An 18838-nucleotide genomic window follows, 5' to 3' on the forward strand; every position below is an offset into this window, starting at 1 on the left:
ACTCAGGGTATTTTAAAAGCAAATTGTTTCATTTTACTTTTAAATATTTCAGTTTGTGTCTCTAAAAGATAGGAACTTTAAAAGATAAAAAAGACCTATATTTATAAAGCTTTAAATCCCATTACACACTTAAAAATTTATTAAGAGTCCCCTACTATCATCAAATAACCTTGACTAACCTCGGTCCTGATTGACGCAGCCTCTAGGTGGCGCCCTCCATTAGCAGGGTCCCTGGAAGTTGAGTCATGGTAGAGGGGCGTAGAGTCATAGGGCAAATCCATTCAAAGGGAGTCTGGATCCAGGTCTGGACTACATGGGGGCAGTTTCCTTCTACCTTTCCATCGTTCCCGTCGGGCCCCTGTCTAGGTGCTACCGGGAGGTAGTCTAAGCTGCTGGAGTCGGCCTTCAATGGCCTTCTCCCTTCTGCTGCTGCCATGTTGCCTTGATACAGGCTGGGGTTTGGTTGGGTGTTGGGCGGGTGGGATCTCAGCTGGTTCCAGGCTGCCGCCACAGGCATTATTACTCTTCTATCAAGGTCAGGTTCAGCTGTGTGACTACCCAAAAGTAGACAGTCTAGGGTGGGCCTCAAGGCTCCCCACTTTTCAGAGACCTATGCTTATTCTATCTTAGTTCATCATTTTTATTTTTAAATTTTTTAAAAAGATTTTATTTATTTATTCATAAGAGACATACACAGAAAGAGAGAGGCAGAGACACAGGCAGAGGGAGAAGCAGGCTCCATGCAGGGAGCCCGACATGGGACTCGATCCCGGGTCTCTAGGATCATGCCCTGGGCTGAAGGTGGTGCTAAATCGCTGAGCCACCCAGGCTGCCCTAGTTCATCATTTTTAGAACGTTCTCAGTACATCACCTTATGGCCCAAGACAGCTGTTGGGGCAATAGCAACCACTTGCCCTTGGGCACAGAGAGGAGCAAGAAGGGAAAGACCAAAAGGAGAGGTCCCAGCTGTCCACTCCTTTTTTAGATGTAAAGGATTTCCCTGAAAGGCCCACCCAGCGACTTCTACCTACCTCTCATTAGCCAGAGTCAGTCAAAGGACCAGACCCAGCTACAAGGGTGACTAGGGGCCTGACTCAAGTCCCACTTGGGATGTCTGTAGTAGCTCCTATACACACAGAATTATTCTAGATTCAGTGGGGCATCATAACAAAGCATGATGTTGGCCCTCTCCACATAGAATTGACCTTCCTGGTAGCTACGTGCAGTTCTTCCTGATTTATTTATTTTTATTTTTAAAAAAGCGTTTTAAAAGATTTTATTTATTTATTCATGAGAGAGGCAGAGACATAGGCAGAGGGAGAAGCAGGCTCCATGCAGGGAGCCTGACGTGGGACTCGATCCCAGGACTCCGGGATCATGCCCTGAACCAAAGGTAGATGCTCAACCACTGAGCCACCCAGGTGTCCCTCTTCCTGATTTAAATAGAACACCAGACAGCTGGAGCCTTATAGAGGGAGTGCCACACACTTGGGGTGGTGGCCACAGGTTTTGACTGGCCTTCTTCAGACATCAACAGAAATAGCCTGGAAGCTGTCACCTGAATTTGGCTGCTAAAGGATTTGGAACGGTGTGAAGGAAAGGAAATTTGGCTCCAAAACTTCGAAAAGATCATCAGTTGTGAATGAGGTGGTGACCAAGTCAAAATGTAGAGAATCCGAGCACTCCTGTCAATCAGATCCTGCATACAGATCACACGTTTCTTTGACATGCCCTTGGATACTTGCTGAATGCTTACAGAATGTTAGGAACTTTATTTTTAAGATTTTATTTATTTATTTATTTATTTATTTATTTATTTATTTATTTATTTATTTGACTGGGACTGAGGGGGCATGAGCAGGAAGAGGGAGAGGGAGAAGCAGGCTCCCTACTGAACAGGGAGCCCAACGCAGGGACCTGAGCTACAGGCAGATGCTTAACTGAGCCACCCACGTGCCCCTAGAATGTGAGGAACTTTAATAAGGCCTGCCACCCAACCGCGCAGATCACACTTTAGTACGAGGTACATCTTGCTTGTTGGAGGAAGAGTGTCTCACACGTGGACCCCATCTTTTGGCCATAAACACTTGATCCTTCTGGCTCTCTTCAGCCAGTCCCTGGCTTCGGCAGGCTTTTCCTTGTGCTGCCTTTCTTCCTGTGTGTGTCCCTGTGTCGTGCATTGGTGACCAGATGGCTCGAATGTGCAATCAGTATAGAACAAACAGTACTTTCCAAGCGATGACTAACTCTTGTTCTGTGAGCGATGGATGGTGATGAGGGTGGGCCTGGAAAATAGGAACCTCTGCTTTTCACGATTTATTTAACAGCAGCACATATTTGGTCATGTGAATCTCTCTTCATTTTTTTACTTGTGTGTGTTATAGTATTTGTACTTTTCTACTGAAGTATATTTGATAGCATATTAGTTTAGGTGTGCCACACAGTGATTTGATATTTATATACATTACAAAATGCTCGCCACCGCAAGTGTAGTCACCACCTGTCAGCATACGGCGGTTACAGCGTTATTGACTATATTCCCTAGGCTGTGCTCTATATCCCCATGACTTCTTTATTTTATAACTCGTAATTTGTGCCTCTTAATCCCCTGTATCTATCTTTTGGACACCAAACTGATACCGAGAAGCAATACATACTCATCTCATCCTTACCCACATTTTCATACCGTAGCACCCTAATAGCGTAGAACTAAAAAGCCATCTTGAAAAGCCATCTGCACCCTTTCTTTTGCAGGTGGGGACTTTGTGGCTCAGAGATTTGTAGGCGTTTGGTAGCAGATCCCACTCATCTGTGTCAGACCTGCCGCACTCCAGGCATTGGCCCAGCTGCTTTACATTCATTGCTTCCAGTCCTTTGAGCCACAGAGTATCCTGAGAGAGGAAAAATAAATAATAAGATAGGAGAATTTTCACCCTCTCCTCCCAACCCCAGTTCCATTCATGGGCTTTCATTGAGCTGAAGTGGAGTTATGAGCGATAGGGTAAGATTGAAAAGATCCAAGATTGCTTTTCACTGGAAGGGGCAGAGAGTTCACGGTGGAAGAGACTGTCCATTCAGAAGGTGTGAGGGGAGGAGAAGAGGAGCACCCTCCTGAGGGTGTGAGGAGTCGAGTGAGGGAAGATGGAAACACAGGGGACATGCTGGACAGCAGTGAGGGCAGTTTGAAATGTAGAAGTTGAGACGCCTTCTTGGGTGATTGGGTGAGAAGTCAATAAATGTTTTGCTTTTTGGTTACTTTTTAATGTTTCACTGCATTTCCTGAGGACACACTGGACTGAGATGGGCTGCAAAGTGGCCCAAGCTTTTTATGGGTGACAGTCCACATTTTAAAGTGGAGACTTGGCTAGGTGAAAAACTTGCAGTGGCTTGTCGAATTTCTGTGTGTGCACAGTATCTGGTGTGTGTGTGTGTGTGTACGTGTGTGTGTTTTTTCCTATGGAAAGTGAAAATAAGAGAGTCAAAACCGGACACAGGGACAAAGAGAGGGCCTAGTACCCTCATTTCAAGCAATATGACCGAGTAGCTACGCTGAAACACACAACTTAAAAACGTAATTAGCTCAGCTGCCAGGAAGCTGGAGAAATTCTGAGAGTCCAAAAACAATGAGAAAGAAAGAAGAAAGTCTGAAAAGTTTCATGGCCATAATGCAGTGGAGTCAGTATTTTAACAGTCTATTATAAAGACAAGAGGTCCAGAAGATTTTACAGATTTCACCCAATATTTAAGATACGGAAAACTCCGGTACTGCACAAACTGTCCAGGAGCTGAAGCTCCAGGGAGTCTTGACATCACTTCATTAAACAATGTTGCCTTACAGTCAAGACCAGACAAGGACAGCAAGTGAAAGGATAATGACATCGCTTTTATGCACATTTTTGCAAGAGTCATTAGCAAAAGATTAACCACCCAGATACGGCAGTGTATAAAAAAGATAATACATCACGAACAAAGTTTGGATTGTCGGGACCTAGCAAATTTGGCTTAATGTTAGAAAATCTAGTTATGTACTTTACCACCACTGAGAGATGAAAGGAGAGAAAAGTATCTCAGGAGTGCAGAAAAAGCATTCAATAAAAGTCAACACCTGTGTCTATCCAAAAAATCCATAAACTAAAAATGGAAGGGGAAGACTTTCATCTTACGAAGGGAATCTGCAAAACCCTTGCGTTAAACAACCCGTGTGCTGGTGAATCTTGAAAAAGCAATCTGTAAAATCAGGAAGAAAACAAGGACATCTATTTACCATCATTTCTACTCAGCCTTGTTGTAGACACACTAGCTTGCAAAAAGACCAGAAAAAGAAATAGAACATGTAAGGATTGCAAATGAAGGGGGAAAAACCTCAGTTATTTATTTGTTGATGGGTGTTGGTTGGAATATTATTCCCAGATAGTCACTGCCCCCCACCAAGGGATTGTACACTCACACCCACTTTTAGGTGCATTACCAGTGAGTCCCATAGGCAGGGTTTGAGTGTGGTCCTCCTGCCTTGGGCTTGGCCATGTCACATGCTGTGACTAATGGGACGTGTTAATGTGATTGTGTGCTGTTGGCTTGGCTTCCATTTGCTCTTGTCCTTGGTTATAAGAACAGCATGTCCTAGAAGGTGGCCACTATTTCAGCTTGTGCTTGAGAATGAGAATCCATGTGGAGACCAGCCAAGCCTAGCAGAACCCAGAAAAACAGCAGCCTGGCACAGCTTTAATCTAATGCAGGCAACAAGTGATTTGTGAACTACTGAGCAAAAGCTCATTGATAAATACACTGGTGATCTGAATGTCCCCGAAAAAAAACCCAAAAGAAGCTATGGATAGATTATTAAAATTAATAAGAGCTTAGTGATGTTCAAAAATCACCTTTCTATTCACATTTTTATTCCCTAGTAGCATACTGTTCAAAAACAAAATAAAAAAATCCTATTTATGATGTCATTAAAAACATTACCTATAAATTTTTTTAAATTTTTATTTATTTATGATAGTCACACAGAGAGAGAGAGAGAGAGGCAGAGACACAGGCAGAGGGAGAAGCAGGCTCCATGCAGGGAGCCCGACGTGGGATTCGATCCCGGGTCTCCAGGATCGCGCCCTGGGCCAAAGGCAGGCGCTAAACCGCTGTGCCACCCAGGGACCCCCTATAAATTAAAAAAAATATATGTATGGAGAAAATTATGAATCCTATTAAGAGACATTTTAAAAGCCCCAAATAGGGATGCCTGGGTGGCTCAGTGGTTGAGTGTCTGTCTTCGGCCCAGGGCATGATCCCAGGGTCCTGGGATCAAGTCCCACATCAGGCTCTCCACAGGGAGCCTGCTTCTCCCTCTGCCTGTGTCTCTGCCTCTCTCTCTCTCTCTCATGGATAAAGAAATAAATCTTAAAAAAATAAATAAAACCCGCAAATAGATGGAGTTAACTGTTTATGTATAGGAAACCTCAATATTCTATAAACGTCAACCTTCTCCAGGGGGGCCTGAAGTCCCTGATATTTTTATTCTGTTTAGGAGAGACAATATCTTGTTTGTGCTTAACCGTTTAGTCTTAGATGATCATGAAATGTTTTTCCTCTCTTTGTACTTCTTACAAAATCAGCTCTTTAATTTAGTTCTTGTGTGTGTGTGTGTGTGTGTGTGTGTGTGTGTGTGCAAGGAGTTCTTTCCCAAAAGTAATTTTCATTGCAAAAGTTCCTCATTAGCTATGTCGTTCTCAGTGAGTTTTGCTAGATCTGTCCATGAATATAGCCCCTACTATGTGGTTTAAAAGGCATGTCTAATCTGCTGGATTTAATTTTTATTTCAGTTAAAAAATCTGGATCCATTTTTGCTGTTTGATGAATTTAAAGGCGGTAGACCAGGCGGATTTCCTGATCACCCACATCGAGGTTTTGAGACGGTAAGTAAAATAATTTGACTACAAAAGTGAGTATCTTTAAATTTGCCTCTGTTATTAAATCTAGTAATCATTTCTTTTTTTAAAGACGTATTTATTTATTTGAGAGAGCGCACATGGGGGAGGGGGGAAGGAGAGGGAGAAAAAGTCTTAAGCAGACTCTGAGCTGAGCACAGAGCCCTCTCAGGGCTTGACCTCATGACCCTGAGATCACAGCCTGAGCTGAAACCAAGAGTTGGACACTCAACCAACTGTGCCACCCAGGTGCCTCAAAACCTAATGGTCACTTCTTTTTAAAAAATATTTATTTAAGTAATCTCTACACCCAAGTGGGGCTTGAACTCATGACCTTTTTTAAAAAAAAAAAGATTTTATTTATTCATGAGAGACAGAGAGAGAGAGAGAGAGGCAGAGACACAGGCAGAGGGAGAAGCAGGCTCCATGCAGGGAGCCCGATATGGGACTCGATCCCGGGACTCCAGGATCACGCCCTGGGCTGAAGGTGGCGCTAAACTGCTGAGCCACCCAGGGATCCCAAACTCATGACCTTGAGATCAAGAGTCGCATACTCTTCTGACTCAGCCAGCTAGGTGCCCTTAGTAATAACTTCTAATAGAAAATTCAAAGTTAGAAACAATGAATAATAGTTAAATTAATTTATAAGTTCTTAGCTGTAGACCAGCTACTATGGCAAGCCACATATGTCACACAAAGCATATTCAAATTTAAATATTTGCTGTTTTGAGGATGCCTGGGTGGCTCAGCGGTTGAGCCTCTGCCTTCAGCCCAGGGCGTGATACCAGGGTCCTGGGATCGAGTCCCACATAGGGTTCCCTGCATGGAGCCTGCTTCTCTCTCTGCCTATATCTCTGCCTCTCTCTCTCTCTCTCTCTCTCTGTCTCTCATGAATAAATAAATAAATCTTTAAAAAATAAATATTTGTTGTTTTTAATATTCTTTGAACTGGTGCCACTGGAAACATTTTTATTTGAGCAGTTAATAAAGAGCAAGAATCGGCTTCTGGCGCACCTGGATGGCTCAGTCGGTTGGGCATCAGACTCTTGATTTCACCTCAGGTCATGATCTCGGAGTTGTGAGATTGAGCCCCATGTGGGGCTCATGCACTGGGCTTGGAGTCTGCTTGGGATTCTCTCCCTCTCCCTCTACCCCTCTCCCACTTCCTCTCAAAAAATATACATAATTTAAAAAATATACATAAATTAAAAAGAAATGGACTTCTTAAAATTTCTACATAATTAAAATAATTTGTGAGAGAAGAAACAATTTAAGATGTGATTTAAATAATTTTATGTAGAAAATGTATTTTTCTTCAAAAATATTCAGAAATGATTAATCTCATGTAGTATTTTTTTTAATTTATTTATTCATGAGAGACACAGAGAGAGAGAGACAGAGACACAGGCAGGGGGAGAAGCAGGCTCTATGCAGGGAGCCCGACTCGGGACTCGATCCCAGGTCTCCAGGATCACAACCTGATGATCTGAAGGCGGCGCTAAACCGCTGAACCACCTGGGCTGCCCAATCTCATGTAATATTTTAAACTCCAAAGACAATCTAAGAACACTATTAGTATTTAAAATCAATTCTAAGGAATTATAGAATTGAGGGCTGAAATGGAATATAGCCTAAAAATCAGGATTTTAAGGTCAGACCGATACATTTACAAATTTAACTAAGATTTGTAGAGATTGTGCTGAACACTTATTTTCCATTTGAGATAGGGAGATAAAAATGTATAATACGGTATTGTGGCACTTTGAAAGATTCTTATTCTCCACATGTACCTATATTCTGGGAAAGCGTAGGGACAGTTAAGAAGAAACTGCAACCATCTGCTCCGTGGGAGGAACCTGTATTAGGAAACAGACTGGGGCTCAGTGTGTTTGTCAAGCCAATTGTTGAATGTGTAAATATTTACTAAAGACTGGCGACATGCAGATATTGGTGTCAGGCGATCTTTTGTAGATTGGGTGTGTGTGTTCGTGTGTTGGGGAGCGTGGGTGGCAGGCGGGAGGGAGGCTAAGGAAGAAGGAGACTTGGCCCCTGCTCGCCTCTAGTTTGCAATCTGGTTAGGGAGGTGAAAGACGGACCAGTAAAGAGTTAACCACTGCAGTGTCAAGGTTGAGTAAACCAAGAAGCTTCTGGAAATAATATAAAGGCTCAAGGTAGTTGGACCGGTCTCCCTCCCTCACTTAGCCATTGGGCTTCCAATTCTCTTCTCTGTTAGCACTTTGGGGGGGTTGTGTCTTGCCTTACAGCAGTCATGGAAGCCATTCCTTTTACTTACCCTCCACCCACCCGTGCTGCATTCTGACTTGGGTCCCTGAGCACGTCTCCCCACTGTGCTCCTCTGCTTCTGGTATCAGGCTGTTCTCACCACTTTCACAGCTCCAGTTGTAATAATCCCTCAAGGTCTTTTCAGATGTCACTGTCTCCATCAAGTTTCACGAGACAATCTCAAGAGGGGACACTTTCTCCTTCTCTTGGTCCCCACAGCATTCTATTTACTAGTCTCCTGCACATTAGATCTTTACGGTGGCCTCGATCCTGTTCTGTCATGTATTAGAGTTAGGAGTTGCCTCAACCTCCCCTCCCATGGTCAAGAGCACTGTAAATTGCTTCAGCTGAGATAATCCCATGCCTCTCCGTGTTCTGCAGCTGGTGACACTCAGTACCTACTGGCTGAGTGTAATTGGATAATAACAACAGAACTTTTGCTAAAGACGATGAATGTATTAAATAAAACCAGTGATGGCACACATTGCTTTCTTTCCCATTGTGAAAAGGAAACTTAATTTCCTTTGCAACTTGCAATGTGTAAATTGTAAGGTGCTCAACTTCAAACAGGGAAGGAGTTCAGCTCTAGAACATTGGTATTTGGGGGATCCCTGGGTGGTGCAGCGGTTTGGCACCTGCCTTTGGCCCAGGGCGCGATCTTGGAGACCAGGGATCGAATCCCACGTCGGGCTCCTGGCGCATGGAGCCTGCTTCTCCCTCTGCCTGTGTCTCTGCCTCTCTCTCTCTCTCTCTAAAGAATGAGTGAATAAAATCTAAAAAAAAAAAAAAAAAAAAAAAAAAGAACAGAGCCAGGGGGCGCTCAGGTGGTTAAGTGTCTGCCCTTCAGCTCAGGTCATGATCCCGGAGCCCTAGGATGGAGCCCGCATCAGGCTCCCTGCTCAGCGGGGGTTTCCGTCTCCCTCCCTCTCCCTCTCCCTCCCCCCCACACTCAAGATCACTTTCTCAAATAAATAAATACAATCTTAAAAAAAAAACAGAATCACCTGCTATGTTGTCTTGCTGTCCAGGAACAGGTATCATTATTGCTTTGATGAATTTTCTTTCGGTACTTTTTTCCTGGTATCATGCTGTACGTTTTCTGCCTTTTTTTCATTTAACATTATATTGTTAGTATTTTCCCCATATTTGAAAAACTAATCTTTTAAGCACTACCCGTGAAGGTTGTACCAATTGACATTACCACGGCAATGTATGAGGAGAGTGCCTGTCTTCCCTTAGCATCACCAACATCATATATTTGTCCAGTTTTTCTTTACCTTTGCCATTTTGACAAGTGAAAAAGAATACCTCATCGTAGTTTTAATTTACATTTCTCTTATCTGAACAAGGTTGAGTATCTTTTCTTTTTAAATATTTGTTTACCTTCCATATTTATATGCTTGGCCTATTTTTTTTTTTCTTTTGGGTTGCTGGTATTCTTACGGTGTTCTAGAAGCTTCTGTGTTAAGGAAATCAAGCCCTTCTCAGTGATAGCAGTTGCAGTAGTGTTAAGAGGGATTAGGCTGGTTTTGCCTGCGCCCAAAGGTAAACCTTTGGATACAAAGCATACAGACAAACCAATAGAAGGAAGAACTTTCTAATAAACATAGACTATGTATATAAAATATAGAATAGGCTTCCCGAATCAAAGTGAGTTTCTTATGCCTGGAGAAATATGAGCATTCACGGAATGTTAACATAATGGGTGTGTTTTCAGGATTAGTGGTCCTCAAAATAGGGTGTGTGCTACAGAAGTCAGTGCTGTGCTGATGGACATTAATTTTTTTAAAGGCTTTATTTATTTATTCATGAGAGACACAGAAACGTAGAGACACAGGCAGAGGGAGAAGCAGACTCCCTACGGGTAGCCTGATGTGAGACTCCATCCCAGGACCCTAGGATCACGACCTGAGCCAAAGGCAGACGCTCAACCACTGAGCCACCCTGGTGCCCCCGATGGACATTAATTTTTTTTTAATTTTATTTATTTATTCATGATAGACACAGAGAGAGAGGCAGAGACACAGGCTGAGGGAGAAGCAGGCTCCATGCAGGGAGCCCGATGTGGGACTCGATCCCAGGACTCCAGGATCACGCCCTGGGTCGAAGGCAGGCGCCAAACCGCTAAGCCACCCAGGGATCCCCGGACATTAATTTTTTTAAATAAAAATGCAATTATGCTGTACTACTAACTCATGAATGTAAAATATAAATAGATATATACATTATGAGTGTATGCTCGCACTTTTTTAAACTAAGAGTGATACGTAATCAAAGAAATGTGGAGAATGTTATTCTACAAAGTTCTTATTACCTCAAGTTAAAACATGAAACAGCAGTGGTATCACCTGGAACCTCAGGCTGCACCTCTGATCTGTAGACAAATAATCTGGATTTCATCAGCATCCTCGAGTGATTGATATGTGCAGGTAAGATTGGAGAAATGCCCATCGAGATGATCTTCTGAACCAGAAATACTATAATTCGATGAGATAAGAGCGAGGACCTGATTTTACTGTTAGTCGGTAATCTTTTTTTTAAACCTAATGGTTTAGATAACTATATATTTTCTGTTAAAAACTTGCCTGAAAAATGAGGAAGAAGGAACGTTCCGGAAAAGGAGGCACAGCTGGAGGTCACAAGACAAAAGGGACGATGCATTCAGCATTTCCTGCCGGGAGTTAGGACTCTGGGGAACACTGTTTTCAAAAGAGCTGAGTGGTGGGGACACCTGGTTGGCTCAGTGGTTGAGCACCTGCCTTTGGCTCAGGTCATGATCCTGGGGTCCTGGGATGGGGTCCCGCATTGCCCACCCCCCCCACTCCCGCAGGGAGCCTGCTTCTCCCTCTGCTTGTGTCTCTGCGTCTGTCTCATGAATAAATAAAATCTTTAAAGAAAAAAAAAGAGCGGAGTGGTAAAGGCCGGGATAATTTTGCAGTTACCTATTTCTGGTCAGGCCTGATACCTTGATTTGCTTAGGGCAGCTCTGAACGGCCAGACCGAATGATCTGGAGAGCCCACGCCTTGTGTAGTTTAGCTCCAAAAAGAAGCAGTTCAAGTTCAGCACGTTGTTGATGAACTTCTCACCTGTTTTTGTGCCTTTCAAAGTCATCTTTTAAATGACAGCCTCGGGACTGCCCTGGTTGTAGCACTGGAAGTCCCACGCTCCTGGGAACCCCCAAGTTTTGGGGAAGGCAGCATGGGGGGTCACTCCCACTTAGTGACATTTAAGGACAGTTAGGAGCAAACCGTCATGCGGCAGGGACACCTCGGGATGACCTTGTCTCCTGGGTCCTTAGCAGGGCTTAGAAGTGCTTTTTTCAAGTTTTTCACTGCAAGCCTCAGCAGGTTCTTTGCTTTTGTTCAGGAGAACAGACCCGTCCTGTTTGCAAGGGTGTGCCCATCAGAAAAGCCACACTCCTGTTTACTGGATGGCAGCCAGCAGCATTTGCATGCAATGCCTGGACGATATCCTGGACAGGAAGGGAAGGGTCCGGGTGATTCACCCCTCAAACTTACGACTGACTCAAGCCTCCCGTCTCCCACACAGCCTGCTTTCTCTAGCTTTCTGTGTAGTCTCAAAACCAAACCATGCCATTGTCTAATCAAAGCTGGGACGGGGTTGGGGGGGGTGGGGGTTAGAAAGCTTGATAAAAAATCAGAACCCAGGGGATCCCTGGGTGGCACAGCGGTTTGGCGCCTGCCTTTGGCCCAGGGCGCGATCCTGGAGACCCGGGATCGAATCCCATGTCAGGCTCCCGGTGCATGGAGCCTGCTTCTCCCTCTGCCTGTGTCTCTGCCTCTCTCTCTCTCTCTGTGTGTGTGCGACTATCATAAATAAAATTAAAAAAAAATCAGAACCCATTTGGCAAAGAAAAAACAACGATTCTACAAAAAATGGCAAAGAAGGGTCCTTTCTCAGTATCCTGAAGACCATTCAGTGAACTTCCCATGTCCTATCTACCACGGAGGTATTACACATAATCCTGTTAATTGCAGGGAAGAGCAGACAAGACTGTTTGCCAGCGCCACTGCGATTTAACCTGGCTCTAGAAGCTTTGAAGCCATTACTGAGAGTTACAGCTGTCAGAGAGGAGGAGGAAAAAGTACTTATTTGGAGGTAATACGGTGATGAAGCAAACCGCACAGTGGCCGCATCCCGCTTTGGGAGGTGATGTGACTGGAGGAGGGCGGAGGGCGCAGGACTTGTCCAGAAGCCATGCATGGAGGTTTTAGCTCCTATGTTTGTTTGATATGATCTGGAGTTGAGGCTCAACAGAGTATAGGAAGGAAGCGAGAGCCACCTTCACCACCGTGCTGAGAGCATCAGCCAAAAGCTCCTTGTAAGTGGCTCGATATAAAATCCCCGTGCACAGGTCACTCACTTTCCGGCATGAAACATGAAAGCAATAATCAGATAGAAGGAGGGAGATACCCCTTCATAGTAGCAGTGGGAGCCCCAGATACCTCAGGGGAAAAAGGTTTTTCTCCTTTATCCCAGTAATCCTAGTTTTAGAAATCTGTTTTTTCTTTTTTAAAAAGATTTTATGTATTTGTTCATGAAAGACACATGGAGAGAGAGGCAGAGACACAGGCAGAGGGAGAAGCAGGCTCCACGCAGGGAGCACATCACACCCTGGGCTGAAGGCGACGCTAAACTGCTGAGCCACCCGGGCTGCCCCTACTTTTAGAAATCTAATAATTTTCTGGACAAAACAGAAAAAACAAAACAAAAAAATAAAGTAAGAACAAAGGCTTATTATACGCATCTTTATTCCAGTTTTAAAAAGTTCGTACAAAAAAAAAAGTTCGTACAAGGGGAATAAAGTAAGCATTCAAAATAATAGGGGAATCATTATATATCTGGAAATTGCATATGAGGAAGTTGCATATCTGGAAGATGGCATATTCAACATCATTTGTAAAAGCAAATATTGTAAAAAATTTAAATTTTCCTTAATCATGGACTGATTATTTTTTTTAAAGATTTATTTATTTATTCACGAGAGACACAGACTGAGAGAGAGAGGCAGAGACACAGGAAGAGGGAGAAGCAGGCTCCTTGTGGGGAGCCTGATGTGGGACTCGATCCCGGATCCTGGGATCACAACCTGAGCCGAAGATGCGCACCCAGCCGCTGAGCCATGCAGGCGTCCCTAATCATGGGCTGTTTAAATCAAGGGTTCTCAACCTGGGGACTGTTACATTTTGAGAGGATAACTCTACTGTGAGGGCCATCCTGTGCATTGCAGGATGCTGAGCAGCTTCCCCGGCCTCTCTCCACTAGATGCCAGTAGCCCCTCCCTCCCCCTACCACTTCCAGTGGTGACAACAAAAAATATCTCCAGATATTGCCTACTGTGTGCGTTGGGGAGGCTACCAAATGGCCCCCAGGCGAGAACTAATGGTTTATTTTTTCATTTTTAAATATTTTCTCCCATTCTGTGGGTTGCTTTTTTTTTTTAAAGATTTTTATTTATTTATTCATGAAAGACATACAGAGAGAGAGGGGCAGAGAGACCCAGATGGAGGGAGAAGCAGGCTCCATGCAGGGAGCCCAACATGGGACTCGGTCCCAGGTCTCCAGGATCAGGCCCTGGGCTGAAGGCGGCACTAAACTGCTGAGCCACCCGGGCTGCCTGAGAACTAGTGGTTTAAACACACGTGTCCCTGCAGTGACGTGCTCTACAGCCATTAAGGAGAATGCCACAGCTTGACATGTTCAAATATAGAATAATCTCCATGATAGTTGGAAAGTGACAGAACCATTATGGCATTAGTGTAGGATTTGTATAAAAAGCAAAGACTAGGGCACCTGGGTGACTCAGTTGATTAAGCGTCTGCCTTCAGCTCAGGTCATGATCCCAGGGTCCTGCGATCAGAGCTCCGAGTCCTGCTCTCTGCTCAGCGGGGAGTCTGCTTCTCTCCTTCCCTCCCCCCTTTTGGGCCCACTCTTTCTCTCTCTCTCGAATAAATCTTTAAAAATATTTAAAAAAAAAAGCAAAGACTACTTTTATTCTTTTTTAAAAAAGATTTATTTATTTATTCATTTAGTACTTTGTTCTCACGACCCTGAGATCATGTCCTGAGTCGAAATCAAGAGTCAGATGCTTAGCCCACTGAGCCACCTAAGCATCCTTACCTTTATTGTTTTTAAAAATGGCTTATTATCAATTGTGCTGTGGGAAGGATAGGCTGTTTTATTTATTATTATTTATTTTTTAAAGATTTTATTTACTCATTCATGAGAGATACAGAGAGAGAGAGAGAGGCACAGAGACACAGGCAGAGGAAGAAGAAGCAGGCTCCATGCAGGGAGCCTGATGTGGGACTCGAACTCAGGTCTCCAAGTTGTGCCCTGGGCTGAAGGCAAGTGCTAAACCGCTGAGCCACCTGGGGATCCCCAGATGGGCTGTTTTAATGAGTGATTACTTCTACATTGATTCAAAGAAAAGAGAACTCCAAAATTCACATTACAATTCCAAAAGATGGTGCTTAGAAAATCAACGCTTAACGACAGATACAGAGTCACAAAGCTTTTTGAAAATATTTAGTGGTTTTTAGTATTTTCACGGTATTGTGAGCTATCACCACCAATTCCAGCACATTTTCATCAGGCTTATTTTAGTTTTTAAAAGATTTTATTTATTTGAGAGAGAAAGAGAGAGCACAAGCAGGGGGAGCGGCAGGCAGAGGCAGAGGCAGAGGGAGAAACAGACTCCCCACTGAGCAGGGAGCCCGATGTGGGGCTCGATCCCAGGACCCTGAGATCATGACCCGAGTCGAAGGCAGATGCTCAACTGCTGAGCCACCCAGGTGTCCCTCTGCACATTTCATATAAAAGGAATCAGATGATATCTGGTCGTTTGTGTCTGTTTTCTTTCACTTGGCGAATGTTTTCAAGGCCCTTGCATGTGGTGATGTGTGTCAGCACTTAAGTCATTTTTATGGCTGAATAATTACCCATCGTATGGATATGTCCCGTTTTGTTTATTGGTCATGTGTTGATGGACATGTTGATGGGACAGGTATCCCACTTAGACCTTGATTCTTGGGTATGCCTACATCATCTCTGCAGGACACCCAGGAAGCCGGTCCTATGCCTTCCAGGGAAGGTTACCGAGCGGTGAGGAGGAGAAAGTTCATTTTCACTCTATTCCTCTTTTTTCTTGTTGTGCCTTTCACTTTTGAGCAATGTGTATTGGTTATTCAAATAATCAGTATTTTCAAAATTCCCTCTTCACGTACCATATAAGATCAGCAGTGCTCTCGTGGCTGGTGAAGCTCCTGGTGCTCACTGGCTCTCTAGGAACTCTTGCCGAGGCCTCTCTGACTTGGGTCTGGCCTCTGCACATAAAATCAACCGGGTTTGTGTTCTGTTCCAGTCAACAGCTACCTGTGTGCAAGCCTGCATGCGCGTGTGAATGTGAGTTCCCAAGTGGGGGCAGAGGACTTCCAGTTTGCAAGACCATTAGAAAATAATTAAGGAGGGACAAGAGAGGTCCTGTTGATGAAGTTTCACGTTCTGAGGGAGAAGCTAGCATTTCTCACAGAAAGGTCTGGGAGAGTTTCAGCAGAAAATTGGCCATTTGGTACAATCTTAAGGAATAAGTTAGAACTCTCTGGACAGTGGAGGAAAAGGTAGAGGGCGTGGTATGGCGATATTCTAGAAATAGTGAGGAAGTAGTCAGACTAAGAATTAGATGTGTAGAGCGGGCACCTGGCTGGCTCAGTAGACCATGTGACTCGATCTCAGGGTCATGAGTTCCAGCCCCATGTTGGGCATAGAGCTCACTTAAAAAGATAAATAAAAACTCTGTGGGATAAATTAAAAAAAAATTGGATGTGTAGAGTGGGGTGGGATCTCAAGCTGTAGGTTGGGCCGTTATTTGGGAAAGGCCTTCACAGCAGGGTGTGACCTTCAGTTATGAATGAATGACCAATGTTTTATATCCTGAAACTCCCACGTTAATACTGTCATTCTAAATAGTATGATCTTTAGTCCCAAAGTTGGGATTTTAGACTGTCTACGTCAGTGGTTCTCAAGTGGGGGTGACTTTGACTAAGTGGGGTCAATGTGGCCATTTCTGGGGACATTGCTGGTTATACCAACTGGAGGGTGCTGCTGCCATCTAGTGAATAGAGGCCAGGAATGCTGCTGAACGTCCTGCAGCACAGGGGCCAGTTCCCACAGCAGAGAATGAAACCCTGGCCTATGTCTAGAAGCATCGGTCACAGGAGGGAAAGCAGCAATTAACTGAATTAGTCTTCAAAAGTAATTCAGATACATCCCCAGCAGGTTTCCCCCTCTGCCCCACCTCCCCCCCTGTTACAATTACAAACAGAAACCACTCGTGTCTGAGAGGCTACATTCCTAGAGTTCTTACACAGACACGTTGGAAGAGGGGATGTAATAAAGACAGTAAACCAGTCATTAGACATCCTTTTATGTCACCAAATAACGCTTTTGAAGTGAGACTGAAATTAAGTCCAGAGTGAATGAACATAGATCAGTATGTGATAAAAAAAACTCCTTGCACAGGTGCTTGGGTGGCCCAGTCAGTTGGTTTTGGCTCCAGTCTCCGTCTCAGTGTCGTGAGATCGAGCCCCACATCGGGCTCTGCGCTCAGTGCAGAGTCTGCTTGTGACTCTCTCTCCCTGGGACGCCTGGGTGGCTCAGTGGTTGAGCCGGCCTTCAGCTCTGGGCATGATCTGGGGTCCCGGGATCGAGTTCCGCATTGGGCTCCTGCGGGGAGCCTGCTTCTCCCTCTGCCTGTGTCTCTCTGCCTTTCTCTGTGTCTAATAAATAAATAAAGTCCTTTTTTTTTTAAAGACTCCCTCTTTTTCTCCCTCTGCCCCTCCCCCAGAAAATAAACAAATCTTTAAAAAAATTCTTGTAAATCTTCAACAGTCTTAGCAAAGTTGTTTCAGAGTTTTCCCTCAATCGACCCTGTGAAAATGAAATGCCTTGACCACATGGGACTAAACCCAAAGGAAATTTGCCAGGCAGTCTGAGCTACCAGTTTTATGAAACGCTCCGTATGCCTTCTATACGTTACCTCCAGGCTTCACAGCAATCCTGAAAAGTAGGAATTGAAAGCCCTCCTCCCCTATTTTATAGATGAGGAAACAGGCTCGGAAGTGGTGACTTGTCAAGGTCACGCAGCCCATATAGGGCAGGATTGGGCAGGCCCATCTGATCCCGGGCCCACACTTGTCCACTCTTCCACCCTCACACTCCTGGAACGGAGTTCCCTTTCTGTACATCTGGTATTGCCCCAAAACATTCTTAAGTTAATACCATTAGAAATGAGATTGCATCCGTGACACGGATCCCCAGCTGCAAACACGTCCCAGTCTCTCTGTTACTAACTGTGCGTCCTGATGCTGTTGTGGTTCAGGGATCCAAATGTCCTCCTGTCTGGCTCTTCTCTGAACTTCACTGAGGAAATGGACTAGGTTGGTTAACCGCCTGGATGTTTAGGGGTAGCCATTTAACTTCTTGCAGCCACAAAACCATTCACGATCTGGCAATGACATGGTAATTAATAAAACCATGCTTTAATTGCTTCTAGGCTTTTATTCCAACTTACAAATTCCTTTCCTCCTCCTCTGCACTTTTTTGCCCCAGTCACCCCAGCTTTTTCCCAGCAGGGCAGTCTTTTAAGGACCAGCTGGGGGACTGCTCCTCCATGAATAACCCCCCCATTCCTTCAGATTCTTGCTCATCAGAATTGATCTTTTTTCTGTTTCCACAGGGACTAATTTTACTTATTTTTCTTAAGATTTTATTTTTAAGTTACCCCTACACCCAGCATGGAGCTTGAACTTGCAGCCCCGAGATCAAGAGTCGCGCGCTCCACTGACTGAGCCAGCCAGGCGCCCCTGTATTTCTTTTTGGTATTAATTTCTCTTTTCTGCATATTTTAGTAGCGTTTCCCCTGCTAGAGTGGTGGCTCCCTGAAGGTAGGGAACGGATGATCACTGTCTTCCTTTTGGGTGATTTCTAATTTCCTGTTTCTGAGCCGGTCCCTTGATGCCCAGATGGCACCTGGCCACCCACATACGGTCCTGAAGCAAGAGACCCCATGCACGGCCTAGAGGATAGGCTTAGTTTTCAGGGGCTTGATTTGCAAGACCTCTCGCTGTTCTGCTGAGGTCTGATAGTAGAAAAACAGCGAGCACACGTCGTTAGCATCAGCAGAGGGCACTCTTAAGCAACAATACTCCTGACGATGCACATTCTCACCCTGGGTGCAGACCTGACACTTTTGCAGGTGGGAAACTCGGGTAATCCTCGAAGTCGGCAAGCCATCCCCCTGCTGCCCCTTCAGTAGAACCCGGGAACTGGAACACAAGGGGCACGGACACCTTGACCACAGTTTTTTTTTTGTTTGTTTGTTTTTTTTTGTTGTTTTTTTAGCCTTGACCACAGTTTTAAGAGATTTAGGTGCTGTCAGCCTGCGATTACGGGAGGAGCCAGCGGTAGGTTGTCTGAAGAGCTTCCACAAAACGTTGAATCCTGAGTGGGGTTGGAAGAGAAAGGGCGTTCCTGGCCTGGCCCTGGGGTTCTAGAAGCAGCTGGAAGTTTCCGAGGGAGTCTGCCATTCAGCTCACATGAGTAGTTAGATGCA

The 18838-nt window shown here is 44.6% G+C and overlaps 1 protein-coding gene across 4 annotated transcripts in view; it reads left to right on the forward strand.

The window, feature by feature from the left end:
- Window positions 1–18838, forward strand: part of PIR (pirin) — a 111058-nt gene that overhangs the window by 15448 nt on the left and 76772 nt on the right. For all 4 annotated transcript variants that reach the window (XM_077889149.1, XM_077889148.1, XM_077889151.1 and 1 more), the window contains exon 3: window positions 5817–5909. In XM_077889149.1, the coding sequence (XP_077745275.1) occupies window positions 5817–5909 (93 nt within the window). The remainder of the gene's footprint in view (window positions 1–5816; window positions 5910–18838) is intronic.

The sequence above is a fragment of the Canis aureus genome, chromosome X (genome assembly GCF_053574225.1).
Source record: "Canis aureus isolate CA01 chromosome X, VMU_Caureus_v.1.0, whole genome shotgun sequence".
Lineage (NCBI taxonomy): Eukaryota > Metazoa > Chordata > Mammalia > Carnivora > Canidae > Canis > Canis aureus.